General features: G+C 42.7%; 1 protein-coding gene across 3 annotated transcripts; it reads right to left on the reverse strand.

Annotated features, from left to right (window-relative positions):
* Window positions 1–3,707: 3,707 nt before the first annotated feature.
* On the reverse strand, window positions 3,708–25,020 carry TMEM212 (transmembrane protein 212). 3 transcript variants are annotated; one of them, XR_009351013.1, is made up of 5 exons: window positions 24,842–25,020; window positions 15,818–15,877; window positions 14,294–14,613; window positions 4,983–5,052; window positions 3,708–4,000 (listed from the first exon to the last, which is right to left on the reverse strand). XR_009351013.1 is itself a non-coding variant. In XM_059163472.1 (4 exons), exons 1-4 carry the CDS (start codon window positions 24,998–25,000, stop codon window positions 13,743–13,745), a joined length of 651 nt encoding a protein of 216 aa, XP_059019455.1. In that variant the 5' UTR covers window positions 25,001–25,020; the 3' UTR covers window positions 8,473–13,742. The 3 variants fall into 3 exon arrangements, 1 of the variants encoding a protein (XP_059019455.1); XR_009351012.1 differs by having other exon boundaries at window positions 3,709–4,826; XM_059163472.1 differs by lacking the exons at window positions 3,708–4,000; window positions 4,983–5,052 and adding an exon at window positions 8,473–13,854.
* Window positions 25,021–25,386: the final 366 nt, after the last annotated feature.

Here is a 25,386-nt window from a genome sequence, read left to right on the forward strand (position 1 = left end):
CCTTCTACTCACCAAGCCATGTCCCCCACACAGCCTGTGGGAGCTCATTGGCAGCACCTGTTTATGAGCCCTACCCCCCAACAAAGGCTCTCTATGCACTGGGGTGTTATGGCAGGAGACTCATTTGTCCAGAATTCATAATCAGGCGGGTCCTCAAATGTGCACCTCTAGGCATTCCTCTGAGAGATGTTATACCTACAGATATAGAGACACCCAGGACTGAAAGCAGTAGACTGATTCATCATTTAACTTAAACCTGGGTCTGTTACAAGACCATCTATCACAGGCAGTGAGATGTTTGTGTGGATCAGAAAAGCACAGATCTAGTATTGCACCAGCAGGCAGGGTTTGGTAATCAGAGAGCAAGCCAGATTTTAATCCCTGCTCTTCCCTTTGGCCAACACATACAACCATCCGTTGGGACTCTGCCTATATGTCGCTTTTAATAATAGGTCTAGAAACTGTCTTGAGAGTGACAAAACCCTATGTTTTGTTTAAAAGCATTAATTGCTTTAACAGTTAAAATATCCCACAATTTTTGTAACTAAATTCTAGCACCCCTTCATTTTAAATATATCAAGACTGCTGCAAAATGAAAGTGGCTTGGATCTCTTTCTCTCTCTCTGAGAAGGCCCAGCCAAGGGGCAGGAGGAAAGGAGGCAGGAGCTGGAGTGGGGGAGGCCTGACACCTTCCACTGCAGGGAACTGAGGCTGTCTGTCAGATCGAGTCATTTTCCTGTAGGAAATGTCATTGCATCATTGCATTGTAAGAGAGTGATGTCATAGTGTGGGGCCCTGATCTACTTCCTGAGTTTTAACCTGAGTCTTGTAACCTTTTTCAGCTGCACTGCACCCAGAGAAAATGAAACACATGGAAATGGAAAGGCCAGCGTGTCTCATAAAGACCTTTGAGGCCCCAGGGTGGGGTTCGCTCCTGCACCTACATTAATGATCAAAAAACAGTTTTGTTTGGGTCTCACATCCTGGATATGACATGGACCTAGTACCTAGGAAAGTAAATGGAAAAGAAATAGTCGTCAGGATGTGTCTGTAATTTCCTGGCAGAAACCCTTCCTTTTTCCTAGCTTGGGTTTAATTAGTGGGGGACAATGCTTAATTTAATTAGGATGCAATGCTTAGTTTTGTGGTGCTGGTGTTTTTGTTGTTAAACTCTCTGTGAGAATGAAAAGTGGTTCCTGAACCGATCTTTTAAATCTTACATAGGCCATTTGTGTCTCTGTGTCTTAGGATTGGTTACAACCCCAGCCTAAATGACATTATTAAGCTATTTCCTGGAATGTCAAGGGCTGAAATTGCCCTGTCAAGAACGACTCTATTCTTTCAGGGATTTCAGAGAGCAAGAGCTCGGATTGCATTCTTGCTCTGTTATTATAAGTTTTTGCCTGGCAGGAAACCACTGGGTCTCAGATAATTTGCATATATCCAATGAGAGTGATCCACTGTTCTACGGAGGTTTCAACATTGCATGACAACACTGTGGAAGAATCTCATATGGAGAAAGGGGATTTTTTTTTCTCCCTTTCCCTAAGGGAGAAAAAATAGTTTCTTTCCCACAAGCTGATGTGTCCACATTTAAAGACTTATAAGTAAACCAGTCTATTTTCCAGCCTTGGCCTCTGTCACCGGTCAAATAATATCATCAGCCGCACAAAACTGAAAACAGGCTATCTGAGAGCGAAGGTGCCTTATTCCTTTCGGAAGGCCGGGTAAAGCAGACTTTTTCTGGCATGGGATGGTGAGCGGTAACAATTCAGCTCTCCCCGGCAAAGGAGTAGTGAAACGTCTGCTCATTTCTCTGTGGAAGCAAAGGCAAGAAATAACCCTGCATATATCTTGACAGCGGAATATGATTTTTCACACGTTTTACATGGGATCCCAGTTAACCTAAAGCCCTTGGTCTTGGACAGCTTCACCAGGATTTTGGAACTGGGCACATTGTGCTGAGCACGGAATATCTGGGAAGCAATCATAGCATCTCACTGCTCCTGCAGTGGGGGCCACAGAGGCTGGAGAGCCGACTCGAGAGAATGTCCAATGGTCACCCAAAACCCTTTTAGAACAGAGAGGGATTCAAATCAGAAAGCAAAATGGAAGTAAATAAATAATAAGTAAATAAATAAACTCAGTCCTGGGTGGAAATGCTCCAGTAAGGTGGAAATGAGAGAATTCCGTGTATACTGATAAAATTTAAATCCCTCCTGGTGTAATCACCCACAACTAGACGTGGGGTAGCTTCATTAAGTGAGAGGTGAACATGCGTTAATTGAAGAGCTGAGGTCTGGGCGGCCCCTATGGGACTTCCAGACACCAATGACTGAGCTGCGTCACCCGTTCCAATGACTGGAACGTGTCATTTAGCTTCTCTACACATCGTCGTTTTCATGATGTCTCACATTTTCACTCTGTACTTGTGCATTCTCAAATGAATGGACTCTTAGAGACGGACCTTCAAAGGCATCTAATAAAGGTGCTGAATTGAATCAATGACACTAGATGCAATTTTTGTGCTTAAGTCGTGTTAGGGTGTCTGCCACGTGGGTTACCTCTGCAGTGCCACGGAATTCTCTCAGCAAGCCTGACAGTTAGCAAACCTCATCAGTTCCACAGGACCAGGGAGAGACTGAGGCTCTTGCCTAAACCCACGAGAGGGCCAGGGTCTGAAACTGGGTGTTTCTCATTCAGAAGTCCTGCCCACTTTCTGCCACCCTCCACGGGCGCTTCTTAAGCTTTAGCATGCTCGGACTCACTGGAGGGGGGATTCCTGACACAGATAGCGGGGACCCAACCCCCAAGTTTCCAGTTCATACAAGTTTCTGGGTGATGCTGATGCTCCTGGCATGGGGATCCCATGTGAAAACCATTGTGCTATATTATTAAGAGCCGCAGGCGTGAAGATTTAGAGACATGTGAGAACATATGAGATAGAGGGACGCCCGGGTGGCTCAGGCAGTTGGGCAGAGGACTCTGACTTTCAGCTCAGGTCACTATCTTAGGGTTGTGAGTTCCAGCCCCATGCGGGGTTCTGGGCTCAGCGGGGAGTCTGCTTGGGGATTCTCTCTCTCTTTGCCCCTCCTCCCTTGTGCCCTTTTTCTCTCTCAAAAATAAATAAATAAATAAATCTTTAAAAAAAAAAGAATATATGGCAATGAGAATATAAGAAGCAAATCTCTGGACAGTTTAAGAAAGACCTCTTATGTTTTGTTTTTTTTCTTTAAGATTTTATTTTTGAGTGATCTCTATACCCAATGTAGGGCTTGAACTCACAAGGCTGAGATCAAGAGTGACACGCCCTACCCAATAAGCCAGCTGGGCACCCCAGCTTTACCTTTAGAGCCATGAAACAGCTGAATGAGGTTGCCTCTTGGGAATGGTTCAGCTGTCAGGGACATTTAGATCTTGGGACTTAAAATGAGAAGTTGGCCCAGAGGACAGCTAAGGTCCCTTCTAACTATTAAACTGTCATGAGTGCCATAGACAAGCTACAGAGGGGCCAGAAGGAAGGGTCATTCTCTCCCCCTCCCCCCCACCGCAGGAGGCCCTTCTCATTATGGCTACACTTCCACGTTTTAATTGTATTTGAGGATCTATAGTTGCCTTGGTAATGGCAATGAAGAAATGGTGAGAAAAATGGTTCCTTAGTTTAGGTAATATAGACTGACAGTTTATTGAAACACCACACAGGGACGAAAGGAATTTAAAGAAAACATTCATTCATTGTGAATTTATATTTCAGATTCTAAAATTTTATGACAATGATGATAAAATTTCCATTTAAAAAATCATAGCAGGTAAATCAGAAAAAATGGTGTTAACAATCTAAAAAGGCTACAATGTACAATTATTTCAATTTTTATTTCATAAGAACATAGAGAAAAAGTTTGAAGAAAAAATTATTTTGCAAATATTTCAAAATAATGGCCACAAATATAACAAATTTAAGAGGAATGCTGCTTGAAATTTATTGTCTATTCTTTTGACCCTAGGAAGAAGAAAAATTAGTGTTTATTTCTACAATTTATCAACGAAAATAGAGTGTCACTTTTGACATTTAATTTAGTCTTTTTTATGTCACAGGAGCCCAATGAAGGATGATTCAAGTAACAGCACCATGGTACCACTTAAGGATTTAAGAGGAATCACCAGAGAGAACAATATTGGTGATATTGGTGGAGGGGGGTGGTAGAAAGATATAAAAAAGAAATAGATGTGTAATAAAATATCTGCCATAAGCATAAAACAATTCAGAAGAACTATTGCTTTTGTGGGCAGGGACTGTCTAAGGAAGTGAGGGCTCTCTCCATTGACTATCTTTTTTGGTCATTTGCTATTTGTTTTGTCTAGTTTGGGTTGGTTTGAAGCTTTTAGAAAATTAACAGAAGATTAGAGGGAACTTTCTAAAATCTTCGAATGAGAGCTAAGAATTTTAATTTGATTAGAAGTAAGGGGAAGAAAACAAGCATTTCCTGAGCAGCTATCAAGTGCCCAACCCGTGTAAGGTTCTTAAAAGTCATTATACACCATTTCATTTGGCAACATGTGAGGTATGTGTGGTCTCGCCAGCACAAAGAGGTTCAATATTGATTTGTTCAAGGCTACTCAGATGGTAGGTGATGGAGGAAACAATTAAACCTCAAAGTGTCTGACTTCAAACGTACCATGGCATATCAGGTTCTCCATGTGTCATAAATAATGTCGAATGCAGTGCTTCCTCGATAAGGTACCATTCCTCGGTATGGAAATTCAAATCGACTTTTTCTGTTTCTCTTCCTGGAAATTCTTGGATTCCATGACCACAGTAAATTCCCCTGCGATGTGTGGATTGTTTTTAAATTTGCAATATTCCTGACATAGGTATTTAGTTAAGATTTTAGCTATGGCTAGGAAGTGACTTCTAGTACTGCAGCCTACCACTCTGCTACTCTTTTGACCCCCACACTCCCAGTCCCACCTTTTCTGCTCACCTTTGTCAGTCCAGATTCTTGGAGAGGAGTTGCACCCACATGGATATCACATGAAGGAGCTTAGCTGTATCTTGCGTGTTATGGGGAACCACAGAAGGATGTAATAAGATAATATTTATTACTTCTACTATTAGCATAAGATAATATTTATGACTTATACTATTACTATTACTCCACAGGGAAGTAATAAGAACAGATTTGAACTTGGGAGAGCTGATTCTAAAGCCTGTGCGGAGGATACTTCTTAAGAAAGACGAGATTGGAAGCAAAGATATCTGAGTAAGAGAAGACAGAGCGCTGAACCAGGACCAGCCTGGTCAGTACAGAGAAAGGGGGACACGGTGAATAAATATTTAAGAGGTGCAGTTGCCAGGATGTGGTGATCAACTGAGGTATGAGGAGTCACGGATGACTTTAGGTCTTAGGCTTGTCCTGAGTGTCATGAGTGCTGGCAACTGAGCTGGAGATACAGGAAGACGAGCAGGTGGTGGGGACAAAGAGATGATTAGCTCCGTTATAAACATCGTGAGTTTGATGTGTGTGTGTGGGACACCCAGGAAAGTGCCCAGAAAATAGTCCGATGTAGAGCTCAATAGAGCAGGAGAAGGGACTGGTCTATAAATATGGATGTGTGAGGTATCAGCCCAAAGATGATAACTGAGGCCACCAGCCTTAAAGAAGTAAGCAGAGAAAAGGAGCCTTTGGGTAGACTGAGGAGGAAAAACTGGAGAAGGAAGAAAACCAAAGCCAGTGATGTGTGGAAGTCAAAGGGGAGAGGATTTCATGAAGAAAGCAATCAATAGTTTCAAAGGCGGTGGAGAGGTCAAGGAATATGCAGACTGAAAAGACTCCATTGGGCTTGGCTATGTACAGGTTTTCATTGGCAATCTTTGCCATGAGTGCATGAGTAGAAGAAAAGAAGAGGTAAGTTGTTAAATATGGCCTAGATTGAAATGGTCTTATGGCCCATGCTCTTCAGCACTAGGTTTATTATGAACTCAAAGCAATGTGTTGTTTGTAACTGATACGTGACTAACTAAAGCCAGGGAGTGTCCTGTGGCAAGCAAGCCTCAGAACCTCATTTGCTAGAATCCCAGGCAGAAATACTCTTGATGTCTTCTATTAGGTTCTTAAAATGGCTTTTTATAAATGATAAGATGTGAAACTGAATTAATCCTAAGTGACAAGAGTAGGACTCACACATAAAATCCAATCACTCTGTCTTGTCTCTCACGGTCAAGAAACCCCTCTACATCTCTCTGGGCTCCTTCCTCATCCCACACGCTAACTGGTGTAAGTCCTGTTGATTCTACCTTCTAAATATCTCTCAAATCTATCACCTCTTCTCCATGCCCATTAGCGCTATCTAATTCACATTTCATTAGTCCTCATCTGGGCTCTTGGTCCTCCTGCCCTAGGGGACATTTTCCTTCAGTTCCTGTAAGTCAGTGGAGACGAGACTACGCCTTATTCACACTTCTGTCTCTACCTTTAGCCTTTAGCACAATATCTGGCACATAATATATGCTCAGTAAATGTTGAGAGGCACGTATAAACAATGAATGTTATATTTAGGGCTTTGGAGCCATATTCCTCAACACATGACAAGAGAAAAGTCACATATTAGTGAACCCAAGATATTCCTCTTCTCAAATAGACTCTAATTACCAGCCAGTGCCAAGTAATTCTATTGCTTTAAGTAGCAGCTTTCTTTTTAATCCATGACTCTAGGTTAGTCATATGAAACCAGAGAAAAAATAAACATTTGGAACAATATTTTTTGCAAATCAACTGGAGTTTGAAGTTCCTTACTCATTTAGAAATACAATGGTAAGTTCTGCAACAACACAGATGGACCTAGAGGGTATAATGTTAAGGAAAATAGGCTAATAAGAGAATGACAAATATCATTCAATGTCACTCATATGTTGGATTTAAGAAACAGAAGAAATAAACAAAAAAAAGAGACACCCGAAAAAAACAGAGAACAACACCCTTAAGCAGAGAACAAACTGGTGGCTGCCAGAGGGGAGGCGGTTGGGGGGATGGGGAAAATAGATAGAGGGGATCAAGAGTACAAAGAGCACACTTCCTTGCTGAACACTGAGAAATATGTGGAGTTGTTGAATCATTATATCATACCCTAAAATTAATATAACATTGTGTATTAATTATACTTGAATAATTAAAAAAGAAAGACAGCCAACAAGACAATTCTGGTTGGTTTGATCTGAGATTGAATTTATTATTTTTTTTAAGAGAATGGTGCAAGCCAGGAAGGGCAGAAGGAGAAGGAGAGAGGGACTCTAAAGCAGGCTCCATGCTCAGTGCAGAGACCTTCATGGGCTTGATCTCACAACCCTGAGATCATGACGTGAGCCCAAATCAAGAGTGGGAGTCACCCAGGTGCCCCAACAGATTGAATAGTGAGCAAAGAAAGTTGTTTTTCTAAAGCAATTAAAGTGATCTGTGTATCTGTAACAACTCTCCTACCTGTCTCATTTGAGTAATATTGTTAGCATATATTACTTCTTGAGCTAGCAGAGTAAAGGCAGTGTGATGTACTCCAGCGACACATCAGCATGGTTTGGGACAAGAAAAGAGCCACTCCTTGCTACCAACAATCCTCCCTTCTGAAGGTTAATCTTCTCCAATGGAATAAAGTTTTATTTGAAAATTGTAGATAGAGAGGCTCCTGGGTGGTTCAGTTGGATAAGTGTCTGACTTGGACTCAGGTCATGATCTCAGGGTCCTGGGATAGAGCCCCATGTTGGGTTACCTGCTCAGCATGGAGTTTGCTTCTCCCTCACCCTCTGCCCTCCCCATCATTTGTACTCTTTCTCAAATAAGTAAAATCTGAATGAAAGAAAGAAAGAGAGAGAGAAAGAGAGAAAAAGAAGAAGGAAGGAAGGAAGGAAGGAAGGAAGGAAGGAAGGAAGGAAGGAAGGAAATCACAGACTGAAACAGAGCTGGAAAGTTCTTTGGATGTGCATGACCAAGCCCGGCTGCCTTAAAGATGAAGAAGTTCAAGTCCACAACTACTGATGTGTCTTGTCCTTGTGCCTTGTCCACAGTCCCTGGCTTATAGGGCTAGTCTGGGAGAGAAGTAACATCGTGTCATTCCTTACTCCTCATGGCCTTCATTGTGTTTTATCTTAATTACTTTTTCCTGTGTCTCTCTCACACAGAATGAAATGGGTAACACCCAGTAACAACCCCTGGGTACTTATTCTCCTGGATACTTAATACAGTGCAAAATGTCCAACCAACATTGTTACTTTGCTAAATGGTTTCCTGTTCACATCTTAGCACCATTACGGCCATTCTGAACTATTCACTAGGTATTAATTCAGTTTTCTTTGTTGAAACTGAATTTATATGATTATAGAGGATGGAGTCTTCTGATTTCTCCTCAAGTTTCTACCCTTTTATAAAACCAAAACTTCTTCTGTGTGTGGTTTTTTTTTTAAGATTTTATTTATTTATTTGAGAGAGAAAGAGAGCACACAGAGGAGAGTGTGAGGGAGAAGCAGACTCCTCGCTGAGCAGAGAACCTGATAAGGGGCTCGATCCCAGGACCCTGAGATCACAACCTGAGCCGAAGGTAGACACTTAACTGATTGAGTCTCCCAGAGGCCCCATAATAATACCATTTTAGATTAAAAGTAGGAAGCGGGGGAGGGACGCCTGGGTGGCTCAGTTGGTTAAGCAGCTGCCTTCGGCTCAGGTCATGATCCCAGCGTCCTGGGATCGAGTCCCACATCGGGCTCCTTGCTCCGCAGGGAGCCTGCTTCTCCCTCTGACTCTGCCTGCCACTCTGTCTGCCTGTGCTCGCTCTCACTCTCTCTCTTACAAATAAATAAATAAAATCTTTAAAAAAAAAAAAAAAAGTAGGAAGAGGGGGAAAAAACCCAGTAGAATATTTTGTATTAAAAGATTAAACTGACTGAATGTCAAAAGGAAAACATGATGTTCACAATGATTATAAAGTAAAAACTGAGAAAAAAGTTGTCTAGTTACCTCCTTATTTATTGCTTCTGCTTTGACAAAATATCGAGCTAATTTTAATACATCACAATCGACAACTTTGGTCTCATTTCCTCTCTTCGTAAGTCGCTATCACCCTTGGTGCCATCTCACTGATTAAACGAAATGAAAATACCCTGGAAGAAAAATAGCTTCCATTTCTATACGTGAGTTAATTTTTGTCTGTGAGAAACATAAGAAAGACTGCCCACAAAATGCATGCCTACAGGGGCGCCTGGGTGGCTCAGTGGGTTAAGCCTCTGCCTTCAGCTCAGGTCATGATCCCAGGGTCCTGGGATTGAGCCCCAAGTTGGGCTCTCTGCTCAGCAGGGAGCCTTGTTCCACCTCTCCCTCTACCTGTCTCTCTGCCTACTTGTGATCTCTGCCATCAAATAAATGAATAAAATCTTTAAAAAAAAGCATGCCTACACAAAGCCACTTTGAGTCTGTAAAGCTGAAGAAACACTGTCTAAGACCCTTTGACACAGGGAGCGAATCCTGACTCCACCTGACCGACTCAACGTCATCATCTGTGAAACGGGGCTGATGAGATTTGTGGGGTTGTGAGGAAGGAAGGAGGAGGGAAAGCACCTGACAAGTAGTAACTGTCCCATAAATAGCACCTCCACTTACTCTGCTCCTACGCGGGCTCACGTCCCCACCATTCTTATTCCAGATGACACAGTGAGATAGAGGGAACACTAATGTCCAGAATTGCAATTATTTTTCTAGATTCTGATTTTTCTGTTGACCATGTTGAGGAGACACAGAAAAGGACTTGTGAGGAAGAAATGCAGTGAATTCTGACTATTATGTGGCCCTCCCTGAGGCTGACTTGACTCTCCCAGACGGGATTTAGTTCCCAGAAGCACCAGAGAGAACTTGCTAAAGCCCCACATGAGGTTTCAAGCCCTTAGGGTGAGAGTTGAAGATGAATTTGTTTCAAAACGCATTTCTGTTGCTAATGATACCCGGTACGTTCGCTAGAAGATTTGGAGCTGGTGTATTTCTGCAAATTTGTCTTTTGTTTGGAAGAAGAGGCTCCTCCTCCGTTGGTAAATATTCTGTCCTCATATGTTTTTGAACTCTTTAAAGGGTTTACCTACATCTTTTATGGAAAGTAAATATTTCTCAATTCATTGAAAAAAAAAAGAAAGAAAACCACTCTATCACATGATAAGGGGGAAAATATTTTCTTTCCCCTTTCATTAAAAAAAAAAAAAAAAAAAAAAAGCAAAACCCCAAACATAACAATGAATAATGAAAGGAAAACAGACGGAGCCGTTCCATTCCGTGGGGGAGGGGCAGAGTAGCTGGCGGGCACAGCTGCCGCGCGTCTGGTGTCCCAATTCTTTCCTTTCCCATCCCTTTATTACTTACTGGACCAAGAATGTAGACAATTTGGGCTATGGTTGTTTTGCGTTTTGGTTTCTCGACTTAATTCTATGGAGTGCTCTTTGCCCCCTGCCCTGAGTCCTCAGCCGAGAAGGTCACCTCAGTGTGCTGCAGGGAGCTACACAAGGGGGGCTCGCGTTCCTTTTCCAGTTCCACCTCTTCCCGTGAGGCCCTGGAAACTTGGAAGGGCTTGCGGTCTTAGCTGGAGCTGCTGTCACTGACTACCATAGACTGGGTGGCTTAAACAACAATTTCTCACAGTTCTAGAGTCTGGAAGGCCAAGATCGAGGTGTCAGCAGATTCAGCAACTGGTCAGAACCCTCTTCCTATTTGGCAGATGGCCACCTTCTTGCTGTCTCCTTACCTAGGGGGGAGAAAGAACTCTGGCCTCCTCACCTTCTGATAAGGGCATCATGAAAGCTAATCTTATCATGGGAGCTCTACGCTCCTGATCTCACTAAATCTATCTCCCAAAGGCCCTACCTCCTAATACCATCACAGTGGGTGTTTGGGAGTTTCATAGAGACACAAACATTCAGTCTGTAGTGCTAGTATAATGCTTTTATCAAAATCATAACACCCTTTATGCCTCTTTCAAGCATTTCTCACTGTGGTTTTCGTTGGGTATCAAATGACTACACGCTCACACACCAATACTGTGTGACCTTCAATGAGATACTATCAACTGTTAGTGTTTCCTTCCCAAATCCATATGTGAAAGCCCTAATCCCTACTGGGATGGTCTTTGGAGGTAAGTTATTTGGGAAGTAATTAATTTAAATGCGGTCATGACTAGGAGACTCCCATGATAGGATTAGTGCCCTTATAAGATGGAGACAGAGATCATCTCTGTCCAGGAGCAGGCACAGGAAGGGTCAGGTGAGCACACAGTGAGTTGACTTCCACAAGCCAGTAAGAGAGGCCTCAGCAAAGACCAGCCATCTTGGTACCTTGACCCTGGGCTTCCAGCCTCCAGCACGGAGAGAAATAAACCTGTTGGCGAAGCTACCGTGTCTATGGTATTTTGTTATAATAGCTTGAGCTGACGGGGATGCAATTCAATTCTCCTAAACTGAAAAGGCACAGGGAGCAGAGAAATAATGAAAGGTGATTCCTAAGGGAGTGCTTGGTTTGTTTCTGAACTTACAGAAGAATTCCTAGAAAAGAATATTATCCATCATAATATTGACTATTACAGATATGAAAAAAAATTGTTCTATAAAACAGTACAATTATAATTTCCTCCAAATCTTCCATCAAACTATCACTTTTTCCTTTTTTACAAATGTGCATAGCTCTCGAGTTTCCTGATAGGCGATGGGCATTAGGGAGGGCACTTGAAGTAACAAGCGTGGGACGTTGTTTGCAACTGATGAATCACTGAATTCTGTCTCTGAAGCTAACCATACAATCTATGTGAATTAAATTGAATTTAAATAAAACATTTAAAAATAAATAAAAATTAAAAGTGTTGCTTATCTCTTTCAGCATGAACCTAACAATATATCTACATGGAGGCTCATTAAAGGTAGAATCACCATGTGGAATTCTATATCCTAACAAGTGACCTGCCGTTTCTTCTAAGAAAGTTGTGTGTTTTCTAGAAATTGCACCTCATATAGCTGAGATTTCTACATGGTAACATAGTAACAAAGGTTTGTGGGGTTTTTTTAAAGATTTTATTTATTTATTTTGAGAGAGAGAGAGTGAGCGCAAGTCGGGGGAGGGGCAGAGGCAGAGGAGGAGAGAGAGAATCTCAAGCAGACTCCATGTTGAGCACAGAGCCTGACGTGGTGCTCTCTCCTACAACCATGAGATCATGAACTGAGCTGAAATCAAGAGTCAGATAACCTACTGAGCCACCAAGGTGTCCCACATGGTAACAAAGGCTTGTCAAGCTGCACATGCTCCTTCTGTGCTCAGGGGCAATGGTGTATTTATTAATACAGAAACTCCTATCCCATTGTGTCAGCCACTCATCCTTGCTAATGAAACATGAGCTGCTACCATTATGGATTACGTGGTGTCAGGTCATCCAAAAGTGCTCACCAAAGATTTGCTGTTTATTAAATTTATTGAGAACTCTTACCCAAACTAGTGCTGCATTTTACACAGAGGGGAAAATGGAAATTCTGTCCAGAGGTTACACTAAGAGAATCCTGCGCTAGGAAGAGAATTTTCACCAGGATCTCCTGGGGCATGTGTTAAAAATGCATATTCCCTGATTTCAAGCCCAACATTTCTGCCCTAAGAGTGTGCCAGGACTCAGGGCGCCTGGTCTGTCTTCAGTTTAGGTCAGGCATCTGTTATTGGGCATCTGCCTTCGGTTCAGGTCATGATCCTGGGGTCTTGGGATCGAGCCCCACATCGGGCTCTCTGCTTGACAGGAAGCCTACTTCTCCCTCTCCCACTCCCCCTGCTTGTGTTCCCTCTCTTGCTGTGTTTATCTCTGTCAAATAAATAAACAATAAATAAATAAAATCTTAAAAAAAAAAAAAAAAAGAATGGGCCAGGACAGAAGCCAGAAATATGGTTTAACAAGATCCATGGGCGATTCTGATGTCATTGATCCACTTTGAGAAATATATTGTAGTTGTATTGTATCCTATCCCTAGTTTAGAAATCACACACCAAGAACCTACTCTGAGCAAGGTGGATGAAGGCGATATTCTGAAGTTGGAGAACTTTGCTCTGTTTTCAATTAATTTTTTCTCTTTCCAGGCACTTTAGATGGCCTCACTATTGGGTTTCCATGATGCTGACTTACCAAGCTCTAAGGATATTTTTTTCATTCTTTTCTCTCTGCTCTCTAGCCAACATTAAACCTCAGGTGTCATGTCCAAGATGGCAGCCAATTGTCTGATTAGCTATGCATGCCAAGGGGTTATAGGTAACCAATGCTTTAATGTATGATTCTCCTGGGTTTATGTTCATTTTAACAAAGGGCTTTAAAAAGTTGGGATGGTCCTTACCAGGGAGAAATCTCTACATTCTAAACTCCTAGATGCACCGGCAGTATAGCAGGGGAGGTAATTTTTGTCTGCTAACCTCAATTCTCAGTAGGCCTCCTTGTAAAATCAACTCTGTTCCTAGGAATGTACAGGATTTCCTTTGCAGACTTATGTAGAAGTTGAAGAGGACAAGACTGACCACAAAAGGTATAGAGAGTGCCAAGTTCTTGTCTTCCAACTTTGCTGATTTGTGTTGATAGGATCAAACTGGGGAAAAAATTGGCTAGCATAACCCAAATTCACCTGGCCTTAATATAATACTAACTTGAATCATAAAGCCAGTAGAAGAGTTTGTTGTGGTAAATATCTCTTTCCCGGAGGAGGCTGTTCAACTCATAATGGAGTGACCCAGTATCAGACATAGGAATTTGAAATCAGAAATCTCGCCCAGTGGTTCTGTTCTAACCCTCCTGGAGGCCGGATCCACACATCTTGGTGATCTAGCAGAGGAGAGAGGGTACAAGGTGAGTGACAAGGGGGCCTAGGATAAATCTGTCCTATTATGAGAAATAGCTCTGGGTTTTAAATCTGGCCCTACTGCTCATTAGCTGTGTGACCTTGGGGAAATTACATAAACTCTTAGCCTCAGTCTACTATCTGTAAAATGGGAAGGACATTGAGAGTAAACATTCAGTTCATATTTCTATTGCTATCATATTATCAATATTATTCTTAGCCATCCAGGGAAAAAGTAAGAAAGCTAAATTTGATGTTGGTATAGATCAGCCTCTCTGCTGGGGCAGAAGTAGAAAGGGTGAGAAAGTTTTGGTTATACGAGATACAATGATAAATAAGAGAGTCAGATTAAGAACTAATATGGCAGACTTTCCATTTTAGCATTCAGGACTAAGAATGGGTTCTCCCTTTCTGGAAACTTACGTGTGTGTCTTCCAGATCAGTCCTGCAGAAAGCTTGACGAACACTGTCAAGGACACACAGAACATGGCAAAGCTCAGGCACAGGTTGAAGGCTTGAAGGGTCAGGTGGTACTCTTCATAGTGCAGCGGGTCCACATAAGCTGATGGGAAGCTTGCATACGGAAAAGGAAAGGCAACTGCATAACCAACGTAATCAGTCCCTGCTATCCCTGAAAACGAGTAGAAGCAATATGGGCCAAGGAGAGCAGATTCCAAGGCTACAGCAAAATGAAGTGGACATCCCATCATGCTCAGAATCACAAAGATGAAACTAGCTTGCCACTGAAAATAAAGCAAAAACAAAGCATTACTTTGGGAACTGAATTCTTCAAAAGCTTTTCGGCAATATGAAGAAGGAAGATGTCAGGGATGAATCTCTTTTATTGGGAAGCTAAGGAGAAATGAATTACAACGTTCCCTTTTAGGTCTTTTGTTCGCCTCTTGAATCTACACTATGGAAGAATGACATATCAGCCAATTGGGCCCAAAATGAAATGAATTCCATTCAACAAACATGTGTTTATTTTGCTTGTATCATATGTTGACAGCCAGTCTGGGGTGGGAAAAACAAACAGGAGTACACAGGATCCTTGCCTTATCCTAGCACCTTGCTAATCAGGGAGGGCATGGTCCATGATTCAGCGGCACTGACAACCCCTGAATTTGTTAGAAATGTAGATTCTCACACCTCACCCGGATCTACTGAATTAGACTTTGCATTTTAACCAGATTCCCCAGTGATTCACACGTATATTCAAGTTTGAGCCACGGGAAGATCTATGATCAGATCAGGTAGTCTCTTTATACTATGGGATTACTTGGCTCCATACTATTGAAGTGCAAGATATCATGGACTTTTCATCCTTTTTAGGGGGAGAAGGAACAGAGACGTTGGAAGGACATCCCAAACTGAGGAGGTGAGCCTTAAAAAAACATGCTTAAAAACAGAGGAACCGGGACGCCTGGGTGGCTCAGTTGGTTAAGCAGCTGCCTTCAGCTCAGGTCATGATCCCAGCATCCTGGGATCGAGTCCCACATCGGGCTCCTTGCTCCGCAGGGAGCCTGCTTCTCCCTCTGACTCTGCCTTCCACTCTATCTGCCTATGCTTGCTCTCGCTCGCTCTCTCTCTGACAAATAAATTTAAAAAAAAAAATCTTTAAAAAAAAAAACAAAACAGAGGAACCCTACGGGTCCATTTATTCAAAATGAAATTCAAGAGCATTAACATCAGTGGTGTCCTTTCCAAATCAGAACACTTAAATATTTATAGTAATCACAGGAACTTGTAGAAAATGTTTGGAGAAGAAATCAGATAAAAATTATCCGTGTAACACCCAGTTTACTCCTGAAACCCATTATAGTAAGGCATCAATTAGACAGAATTCGATGATAATTGGAAATCACGTTCTCTATGTTCCATCCTGAACTGGTAGAGATTTGACCTTGAAACCTATTCAATCATCCTCCGTGGTGTCTGTATATTTACCAGGTATCTCTTGGTCCACTCTTTGTGAGCCAACAGCAGAAGTATACCAGTTGTGAGGGCCTGTGAAAAGAAAATGGAAGAATAATATCCATGATAGAATGTATCTCTGGAAAGAGTTCAATCCGTCTCACAGTTTGACAACTTTATTATGAACTAGAAAGAACAGCAAATGGCTAAATGGATTTATGACTCTGATCTGCTCCTCATCGGGGATGACAATGAGGCAAGGAAGCCATCAGTGTCATAAAGACATGATTCATACAAGCTCATTTTTTGATTTTCTGTGTTGTCTTTGCCATCGCAATTATAATCTTTACTACTGTTAGGTGTCACAGGCGTAAAAGCCTCGCTTTATAACCCTTGCCATATGTTTTCGTTTGATTCATTGTCTATCGTTCATCTTTCTCACAAATTGTTAAAATTACAAATGGGAGGAACCAGAGAGGAAATGTCACAGAGCCCTGAAAACCCACCCAGCAATGGCATTATCTCTTCTTGTCTGCTTTTCTTTTCTTTCGAGATTCTGCAGCCTCAGCCTGCTGGTGGGATGCAAGTATGTGATTCTTGGTTCTCAAGTAACGAAGTTATAATTAGAGTGAATGCATGGTGAGACCTTAATCCTTCTGGGTACAGTGGTGTCCACAAGACATTGGTTTTTGTTGTTGTTGCTGTTGTTTTAGTCTCCTTTGAGGGGAAAAAGACCCAAAGTGCAGAATGAAAATAGTTAAAGGAGGGAATGGTGTCACCGGAATTGAGCAATATAAAATGGAAAAAAAAAAATTCTGGGCTCATCTCTGATTCAGCTCTGGGTCTGATGAAGACCTTTGTGTTCCCTGAGCTTGGAAACCACTTATTTCTGACCCATAAATCATTTGTTCCTGGTCGAGGAACGCTTTGAGGTTGAAAGAAAACCAGGAAGAGATGTGTCTGAAACGAGATGTCGAATGAGGGCAGGACTAAGACAAGTTACAAATTAGGCTTTTGGCAGAGAAATAAATATGACTGTATGTATAGTATCAACCAATTTGAGCGGAAAAATCCTTTTGTACCAATATGGTTTTGAGGTATGTTGCTTTCGTAGCTTCTGTGTCCACTCGGTATTTTTTGTGGTGGTGGTTGGTTGTTGATTGTTTTTTTGTTTTGTTTTGTTTGCTTTTCATTTTCCTGACACATTTTATTTTGAATGTCTGACTTTGAGAATGGGGGGTGGGGTGGGAGAAGCACACACGCGTCCGCTCACACGAAACTTCTCGTGTGGCTACGGCTGAAATTCCAGACGTGGCATCGCCCACCCATAAAACTCCCGTGGATAAAAACAGGAGCATCTGTAGGCAAAGGAGGTTGGCTTGATTCTGCAAAAGGAAAGTTTCCAAGGGACCCTGCGGAGGTTGAGCTTGCATCAGAAGCAGACAAAACGGGAGCATTAGAAAGAGCCCCTGAGCTGGGCTGCGGAGCCTGGGGCAGGTCTCTGCTCCGGGAGGCAACGCGCTCTCACCCACACATCACTCCTTGGGAGAGAGCAGCCCTGGACCCAGCAGGAGAAGAGCGATGGACACACTCCGGCGCTGGGGTAACTCCCAGTCCATAGCTGGCATGGCTATAGGTGCCTCGATTCCAGGTTGCCTTAGCTACTTTGGCGTGAACCGTCGCTTTCCTTTCAAAAGTTGAAAAATGCGGCGGGATGGCAGTGGCCTGTTATTTCTGTCATCGCTGCCAGCTTGAGTTTTGCTTTGTTTACACAAAACTTTGAAAAGATCTTTCACGGAGGAGGCTGGTGTATGAGTGCCATTCAGTAACCTGTGAAATCCACCCTGTGGACGGTGGTGGCTCAGGAGCCAGCACACCCATCTTTCCTGGTGCGCAGCCCCCCCACCCCACACACCGTGAGCCAGAGGGCAAGGTGTCCCCTGAGTCACAGCCTCCCTTTTCTTGCTTTCTTTTCCTCTTTTCTTCTCTCTCTCTCTCTCTTTTTTTTATTTATTTTTTATTTATTTTTTATTTGTTTTATTTGTTTTTTTTTGTCTCTCTCTTTTTTTTAAAGACTTATTTGTTGGGCATCTGGGTGGCTTAGCCCTTAAGCATCTGCCTTCGGCTCAGGTCATAATCCCAGGGTCCTGGGATAGAGCCCCGCATCCAGCCCCGGGCTCTGCTGGAAGCCTGTTTCTCCCTCTTCCACTCCCCCCACTTATGTTCCCTCTCTTGCTGTGTCTTTCTCTGTCAAATAAATAAAATAAAATCTTGAGAAGAAAAGATTTATGTATTTATTTGAGAAAGAGGGAGAGTGCCCAAGCACACATACATGTAAGCGGGCGTGGGCAGTGGGCAGAGGGGACGCGTCTCCATCAGACCCCCCTGCTGAGTGTGGAGCCCCGGATGCTGGGCTCCATGTCCCCACCCTGAGATGGGGACCTGAGCTAGAACCAAGAGTGTGACACAACTGTCTAAGCCACCCAGTCACCCTCTTTTTTTTTTTTTTTTTTTTTTAACCTTATACTTAGGAAGAAGGAAAAGAAGGTAAAAGGAAGAGTTTTGAGGGTATGGAAGAGAAGTCAAGTGGGAAAAGGAAATTCGAGAGGTAGTGTCTGAGAGGCAAGTGCTGGGTCCAGCGGGGCAGTCAGGTTTCAGGAAGGACCAGGAGGAGGTGCTTGGGGAGTATGAGCCTGGCCAGAAGGCCCGGGCCTGCACTCTCCACCCTTAGCTCTTTCTGACCGGCCAGCTCCACAGGGCAGTTCCTGGGACTAGACTTGGGTTTTGTAAGAGGAGCTGCCAACACTGTACTTGCACGCTAATCATGAGCCCTCCCATGGAATCTTTAAATTGCCCACGTAAAGGACGCAGTTCCCAGAAGCGGATGAATTGAAGGAAGTGGGGAGCAGTCACAGTGGAAATAGAAACTTTCAGGGGAATCATTTTAATAGGCGCTAATTTATTCACTTACAAACATCTATTGTGGGTCTACGGCGAACAAGGGATGCGATAGGCACTCTGCCGACAGCATCATAACAGTTAACGTTTATGGAGCGCTTACTGTATGCCAAGCATGACACTAAACACTTTCCATGTGTTAACTCATTTAATCCTTATAATGATGGGGATCTCCTGCTTTTTAAGTGAGCCACAGAGAGGCAAGTCAGGTGAGCAAGCTCACCAGGTAACAATGATAGGCACAGGGGTTCCAGCTTTCATTGGAATTTACAGTCCAGATGTGAACGTGATGAGAAGAACGTCCACCTATTGAGGCAAGAAAGAGTGAGTGCCTTCTGTGTGAGAAGAGTCCAGTGATAAGATACCACTGCCGGTGGGGAAAGGTTGCGGATGAAAGCATTACCCCCCATGGGGGGAAACAGGAGTCAAAGCAGGTTTGAAGGATGGATGTGATTTCAGCGGAGGTGCCAAGGGGAAGGACAGCCTGAGTAACAGGTGCAAAGGTGGGAACACAGCAGGCAGGCTTTGCGGACAGTGAGGCAGGCTCCCCGATGCGGGACAAAGCTGGTTCTGGGCACAAAACCAGTAGAAAATCAGGCTTGAAAGCCATGTGGGGCCAGGTTGAAAAGGGCCTGGAAATTCAGGCGGACATATCTGAACTTTGTTTGGACAATGAAACAACACTGAAGGTTCTTGAAGAAGGAGTCGAATTGATGCAGTAGAGATTTAGAAAGCCTATGGTCACGTGCATGTTGGGTCCGGATGCAGGGAGGCCTAGGTGTCTCTGTAGGAACTTGGTCTTCAGACTTGGAATGAATTTTTTTCTTTGCTATTATATTTTCAAGACTTCACCTTTTTAAAGTAATCTCTACACCCAACATGGGGCTCAAACCCACAACCCTGAGATTAAGAGTGACACACTCCACTCACTGAGCCAGCCAGGCGCCCCCTGATCCAAACTTTTTTTTTTAAACCTCTATCCATAGCAAGAAATATATTTTGCATCATGCCCAAGCCATAAATATATTATGTATGATACACTCTGGTTCTATTCTATTCTATTCTATTCTATTCTATCCTATCCATGTTTTATAAATGCTGCTAGCTACCCAATAGATTGATTTTAGAACTCATTAATGAATGGGTTCCCACAGTTTGGCTAGTTATCTAGGTGTAAAACCTGGGTGGGGTGGGAAGTGGAGCACAGTGAGAATGAGAGGAAAGCATGCATAAAAATATGCTTCACAGGAAGAATAAAAGTTAGCTGGCAATGGACTGGATGCAATGGGGCTGAGGGTAGGTTGGTTTAGGGCACTGTTGCCCAGAGCACAGTCCTAGGACCAGCAGCGTCGGCATCCCTTGGAAACTTCGGAGATAGGCAGAGTCTCTGGCCCCCGCCCAGATTTACTGAACCAGAGGATACATTTTAACCAGATCCCCAGAGTGATTCTTATGGACATTACAGTTTGAGAAGGACTAGTTAAACTGGAGGGAAAGATTGAACTGGAAGTCACTCTAGGATTTGAAATTGGGTTCAGAGCCTGGAAAGTCAGGAGAAGAAATCATTGCTTATGATGGTGAGATGATTTTGGGGGGACAAGCTGAGCTTAAAGAAGCCTAGGACATCTAGGGGTGCCTGGGTGGCTCAGTCCGTTAAGTGCCTGCCTTTGGCTCAGGTCATGATCTCGGGATCCTGGGATCGAGCCCCGTGTCACGCTCCCTACTCAGCAGGGAGTCTACTTCTCCCTCTTCCTCTGCCCCCCACCTCTCTCAGGTAAATAAATTAAAATGTTTAAAAATAATAATTAAAAAAAAAAAGAAGTTTAGGCTACCCAAGTGAAAAACTGGCCATCAGGTGTCTGACAATCACAAAATTGTTGAAGCTGTAAGAAGCTTGAGTGATGGTGAAATCAAGTCCGTCCTCTGACAGAGGAAGACACTGGGGCCCTTCTCCTAAGTTCCCGTCTCCAGGCAGGATTCTGGGTGCAGCACAGCTGCCTGCCACTAAGTCACTGGAGCTGCCAAGTCACGTTTTCCAGGATTCAAGTAGAGCTCAGTCCTTAAGGCTGTGTCTCCTCGCTCCATACTTGCTAGCAGCAGATGACTTTAAATCACCTAGCTCAGAAATTATAGGAAATCTGCTTATCATGTGGCTGTCAGAGGAGAGCTTGGAAAGTCTGAGGACCAATATTTATGAAGAATTTAGAAAGTCTGGAAGGAAAGCATTGAACAAATACAAAATTCTGTAACATTTGTAAAAATCTATCTTTTGTAAGCCTCGAAAGAGACAAGGAGTCTCTTACAATTTGTCTTTCCACCAGAGGAAGATTCACTCTGCAGGCAAGTAGGAAGTGACTGGTAGGGGCGCCTGGGTGGCTCAGCTGGTTAAGCGTCCGAGTCTTGATTTTCGGCTCAAGTCATGATCTCAGGGCTGTAAGGTGGAGCCCCACATTGGCTTTGAGCTCAGCGGGGAGTCTGCTTGGGATTCTCTCTCTCCCCCCTCTGCCCTGCCCTCCACGTCCTCTCTCTCTTTCTCTCCCTCTCTCAAACAAATAGATCTTTAAAAACAGAACAAGTGAGCACAAAAGTGACCAGTAAAGAAGGTTGTGGAATGAGTCAGAGATCTTTGAAGTTGACCCTGATCAGATGGAGCTGTGACTTGCTAGGAAACTCACTAGGAAAAGAAAAAAACCACATTGTTCCAAGCTTAGACATCATTAAAAGAGTGAACATTCTTACTGTTTTCCTTCTCAAGAGGTTTTTTTCCCCCCTGCTTTAGTATAATACTAGCTTGACTTTTCATCTTTGCAACCTAATCAGAGTTCAGTGGTGTGAGAAATTTTGTACAAGGGCATGGGACCCATTGACTTACTCAACCCTATTTACTGAACAGGATTCATCGAACACCTAGTCTGTGGCTCACTCTGTTCCAAGTGCTGCAGGTATAGCAGAAAACAAAAAGAAAAAAAAAATCCCCACCCTTGTATAATATATGCTTTTTAGGGGGGAGGTATAAACAAACAATAAATAAGTATACTATATAGTATATTAGCTGGCAATAAGGGCCATGGGGAAAAGAATAGAACAGGGAATGAGAAATCGGGGATGCCAGGTGTGGGGGAGGTTTACAATTTTAAATCGGGTAATGAGGGTCATGAAGGAAGGCATCAAGGAAAAAGTGACATGACTTCAAAGAATTAAAGGAAGTTAAGGAACAAGCCATGTGTGGGAACAGGCTTCAGGCAGAGAACAGACAGTGCAAAGGTCCTCAGGCAAATAACATACATTGGAATGTTTGAACACAACAAGGTGCACGTGTGATGGGTAAGTGGTGGAAGATGAGGTCCCGGAAGGTAACAAGATGGGGAACTTGGCTGCTCCTCGGGGAATAGAATGGGAAAATGAGCGGATGGCAAGAGGTTAGGAAGGAAGGGTTTGAACAGAAATTGGGCCCTGATAGGATTCAGGGTGGGTGGCCCCCAAATAGGAGACTTTAGCATGTTGATTATTTTGAATTAAAGTTTTTTAGGAAACAACAGATGCAAGAAGAACACTGATTCTCCTCTGTCCCCCTGAAAGCAGGAAATGAATTCCCCAGGTGAAGGGGTGCCCTCCCTGTACTGGAGGGTAGAAGTTTTCCTCCATCACAGCACAAACAAGAGGCATGGTATCAACTAGCATGTGTGTAGAACTTTAAAATTGGCAAAGCCCTTTATTTTACAAGCTTTGTTCAAATTTGGTCATTCTCACTGAACAACTCAGGGCGGATAGTGTCGCACAGACTCTCTTTACCTGCAAAATTCCTCATGTTCTAGGTAAAAGCAATGAAGAACTAGCTGCGTGAGGGTCCTGCTCTTGGCCATATACCAAGAATGTCAGAGTCAGGACCTGAACGTAGGCCCCATCTCCCCAGTCTTACTTTTTTGGATTCCAACTCCCCATACCTCAATCTCAAAATCAAATAGCTATCTACGATCTGTGTCCTGGACACAGATCTTGTCATTTCTCTGGGTCTAACCGATAAAACAGATAGTGGTGTAGAACAAGCCTATATTCGATATTTTTTTCTCCTAATCAAATCTCAGTCTCTATTGAATGTTCTATGATAGACAGCAGGGACAGACATAGAATTTAGAAAAAGGGACACAGAGTTGTACTCTAATTGTGGTTTTGTTTAACTTTGGGTCAGTTCTGAAGTCAGAGTTAAAAAAAATTAATAGAACAGAAAAATATCTGACTTCATTTCACACAGAAGGCTAAATATTATTTTGTGAAACTTTTTGTTATAAATATTTAGTTACATGTATTTATCAAAACCTATCTATTTACCTAGAAAGAATTATAGAGATGTATTTATGTACATTCTAGGTCCTGATGTAAAAGGTTTTCCTTACTCTGGGTCATCAATGGAAAGTGTGGCAGGTGCTTGGATAAATGTAATTGTCATCTTTGCATTCCTGTAGATTCTTTTTTTTTTTTTTTTTTTTAAAGATTTTAGCTAATTATTTGACAGAGACGCAGGGAGAGAGGGAACAGAAGCAGGGGGAGTGGGAGAGGAAGAAGTAGGCTTCCTGCAGAGCAGGGAGCCCTATGCAGGACTTGATCCCAGGACCCTGGGATCATGACCTGAGCCGAAGGCAGACACTTAATGACTGAGCCACCTAGGCATCCCTCCAGTAGATGTTTAATAAATATTTCTTTGAATGAATGTATGGCTTCAGGCAGGACATGGGGAAAAGAGCAGATGGGGAAGACTGGGGAGGTAGATGTAAAAGAATGTATTAAGAAAGAAAAAAAACCCAACAACACCATCCCACGCTTTCCTTGTTCATTTCCACACTCCCACCATTCTGCTTTCTCCATCTACTCACCATTCTTGAACCCCACTAGATGGAATTTTTAAAAAACTGAGACCTTTTGTTTGTTTCTTTTACCATTGCAACTCAAGCATGCAGTAGGCTGTCAATACATATTTATTTAATAAATAGATAAAAATGATATGTTCTAAGGTCTTACTTTTAGGTGATATCAAAGTTAAAGTTGGATTTTTTTTTTTTTTTTTTAAGACTTAAAAGGTTGCCTTTCTTAAGAATGGTTACATTTAGGGGCACCTGGGTGACTTAGTCGGTTAACCGTCTACCTTTGGCTCAGGTCATGATCTCAGCGTCCTGGGATCGAGCCCCACCTAGGACTCCCTGCTTGGCGGGGAGCCTGCTTCTCCCTATGTCTCTGACAGCTGTTCCCCCTGCTTGCGCTCTCTCTGTGTGTCAAATAAATAAATAAAATCTTAAAAAAAAAAAAAAGAGTGGCTACATTTTAGTAGAAAACTAAAGATCAAAGGTTCTAAAGTTGAAATTCTCTAGTCTCTGATGGTGAATGTCAGGCAGCACAAGAAACAATGAGAGAAGGATTTGTGGCAAGGCTCTGTAACTCCTCTTAAACCATACCACCATGGAAGACATCTATTCACAAGGCTAGATGTGTTCATTTCTTTGACCCAGAGAGCTGGGGTACCAGAACAACCCTTCACTGGTGCAGTCATTGTACTTGTACTTGGCCCATGTACCCTTTCCTAATGAACTGCGACGTTGGAGAGGTACCTCACCCAACCTCTTGAATGACTTTCAGTTCAAACAGTTGCTCACAAGGACAACTGTGGGAAAACTAAGATTTGGGGCCTGCAAATCGTGGATCAGGTCCACACACCTCAATGTTTCTAGGGAAAGCATTAGTCTGAAAATTATTTTCTTTGTTCTCCATTTTTACATGTTTTTATGGTTCACATTTTTTTCTAAATTCAAGTTTTACTGGAGAGATTTCAGTTTCTCAGAATACCAAGGTGAGAAGATTAAAATAACTTTTAAGAATTTCTTGAACAGCATTTCATTATAGTACACATGATGATATATATGATAAAATGATATCAAGAAAGATTCTACATTTGAGAGGCAACAAATGGAAATCAACGTTCTACGGTAAATTCTAATTTTCTGTTGATTTTGGACTTCTCCGTATTGTTGGAAACCATGTTATTCTTTTTCTTCTTTCCCTCCCTTCTTTCTTCCTTCTCCCAATATATGTAATAAAATATTTTCCTACCAAAGCTCCATTCCAGATGGGGCAAGCAATCCAGACACTCCATCCCGTGAACCAAAGCTTGTAAGAAAAGACAGGGAAGAAAGTGATAACTCCAGAGACTACACTAAGAGCCCCCAGGGAAATGAGAATTCGGCCAGCAGCCTGGTGTAGGCTCTGCATTTTCCTCCGTGACTTGGTCCTCGATCTCAAAGATGTTTTGTTACCAAAACATGAGGGTATGTGAAGCCTCAGTAAACAGAAGTTTCTTAGAGACAGTAGCCATGACACATGTGGACTGTTGATCTACTTGGAAACAAGCTTCTGTTTGTTTCACCAAAGATAATAACATGTAATGAAATAATCCTTGACATAAATTTGGTACAATAAATTCTAATACTAGTTTACTAAGAGAGTGAATGAGTGAGAAAGAGAGAGAGAAATCATTCCTTGTTTTGGATTACCGCCTCCATTCCCTTCATTCTGCCCTGTGGTGGGGAGTGCCCACTTCCTGGCTTAATCAGATTCAAAGGCTTGCTGACTGAGCTAATTGTTTCTCAACTCAACCT

The sequence above is a fragment of the Mustela lutreola genome, chromosome 2, assembly GCF_030435805.1.
Source record: "Mustela lutreola isolate mMusLut2 chromosome 2, mMusLut2.pri, whole genome shotgun sequence".
Taxonomy (NCBI): Eukaryota; Metazoa; Chordata; class Mammalia; order Carnivora; family Mustelidae; genus Mustela; species Mustela lutreola.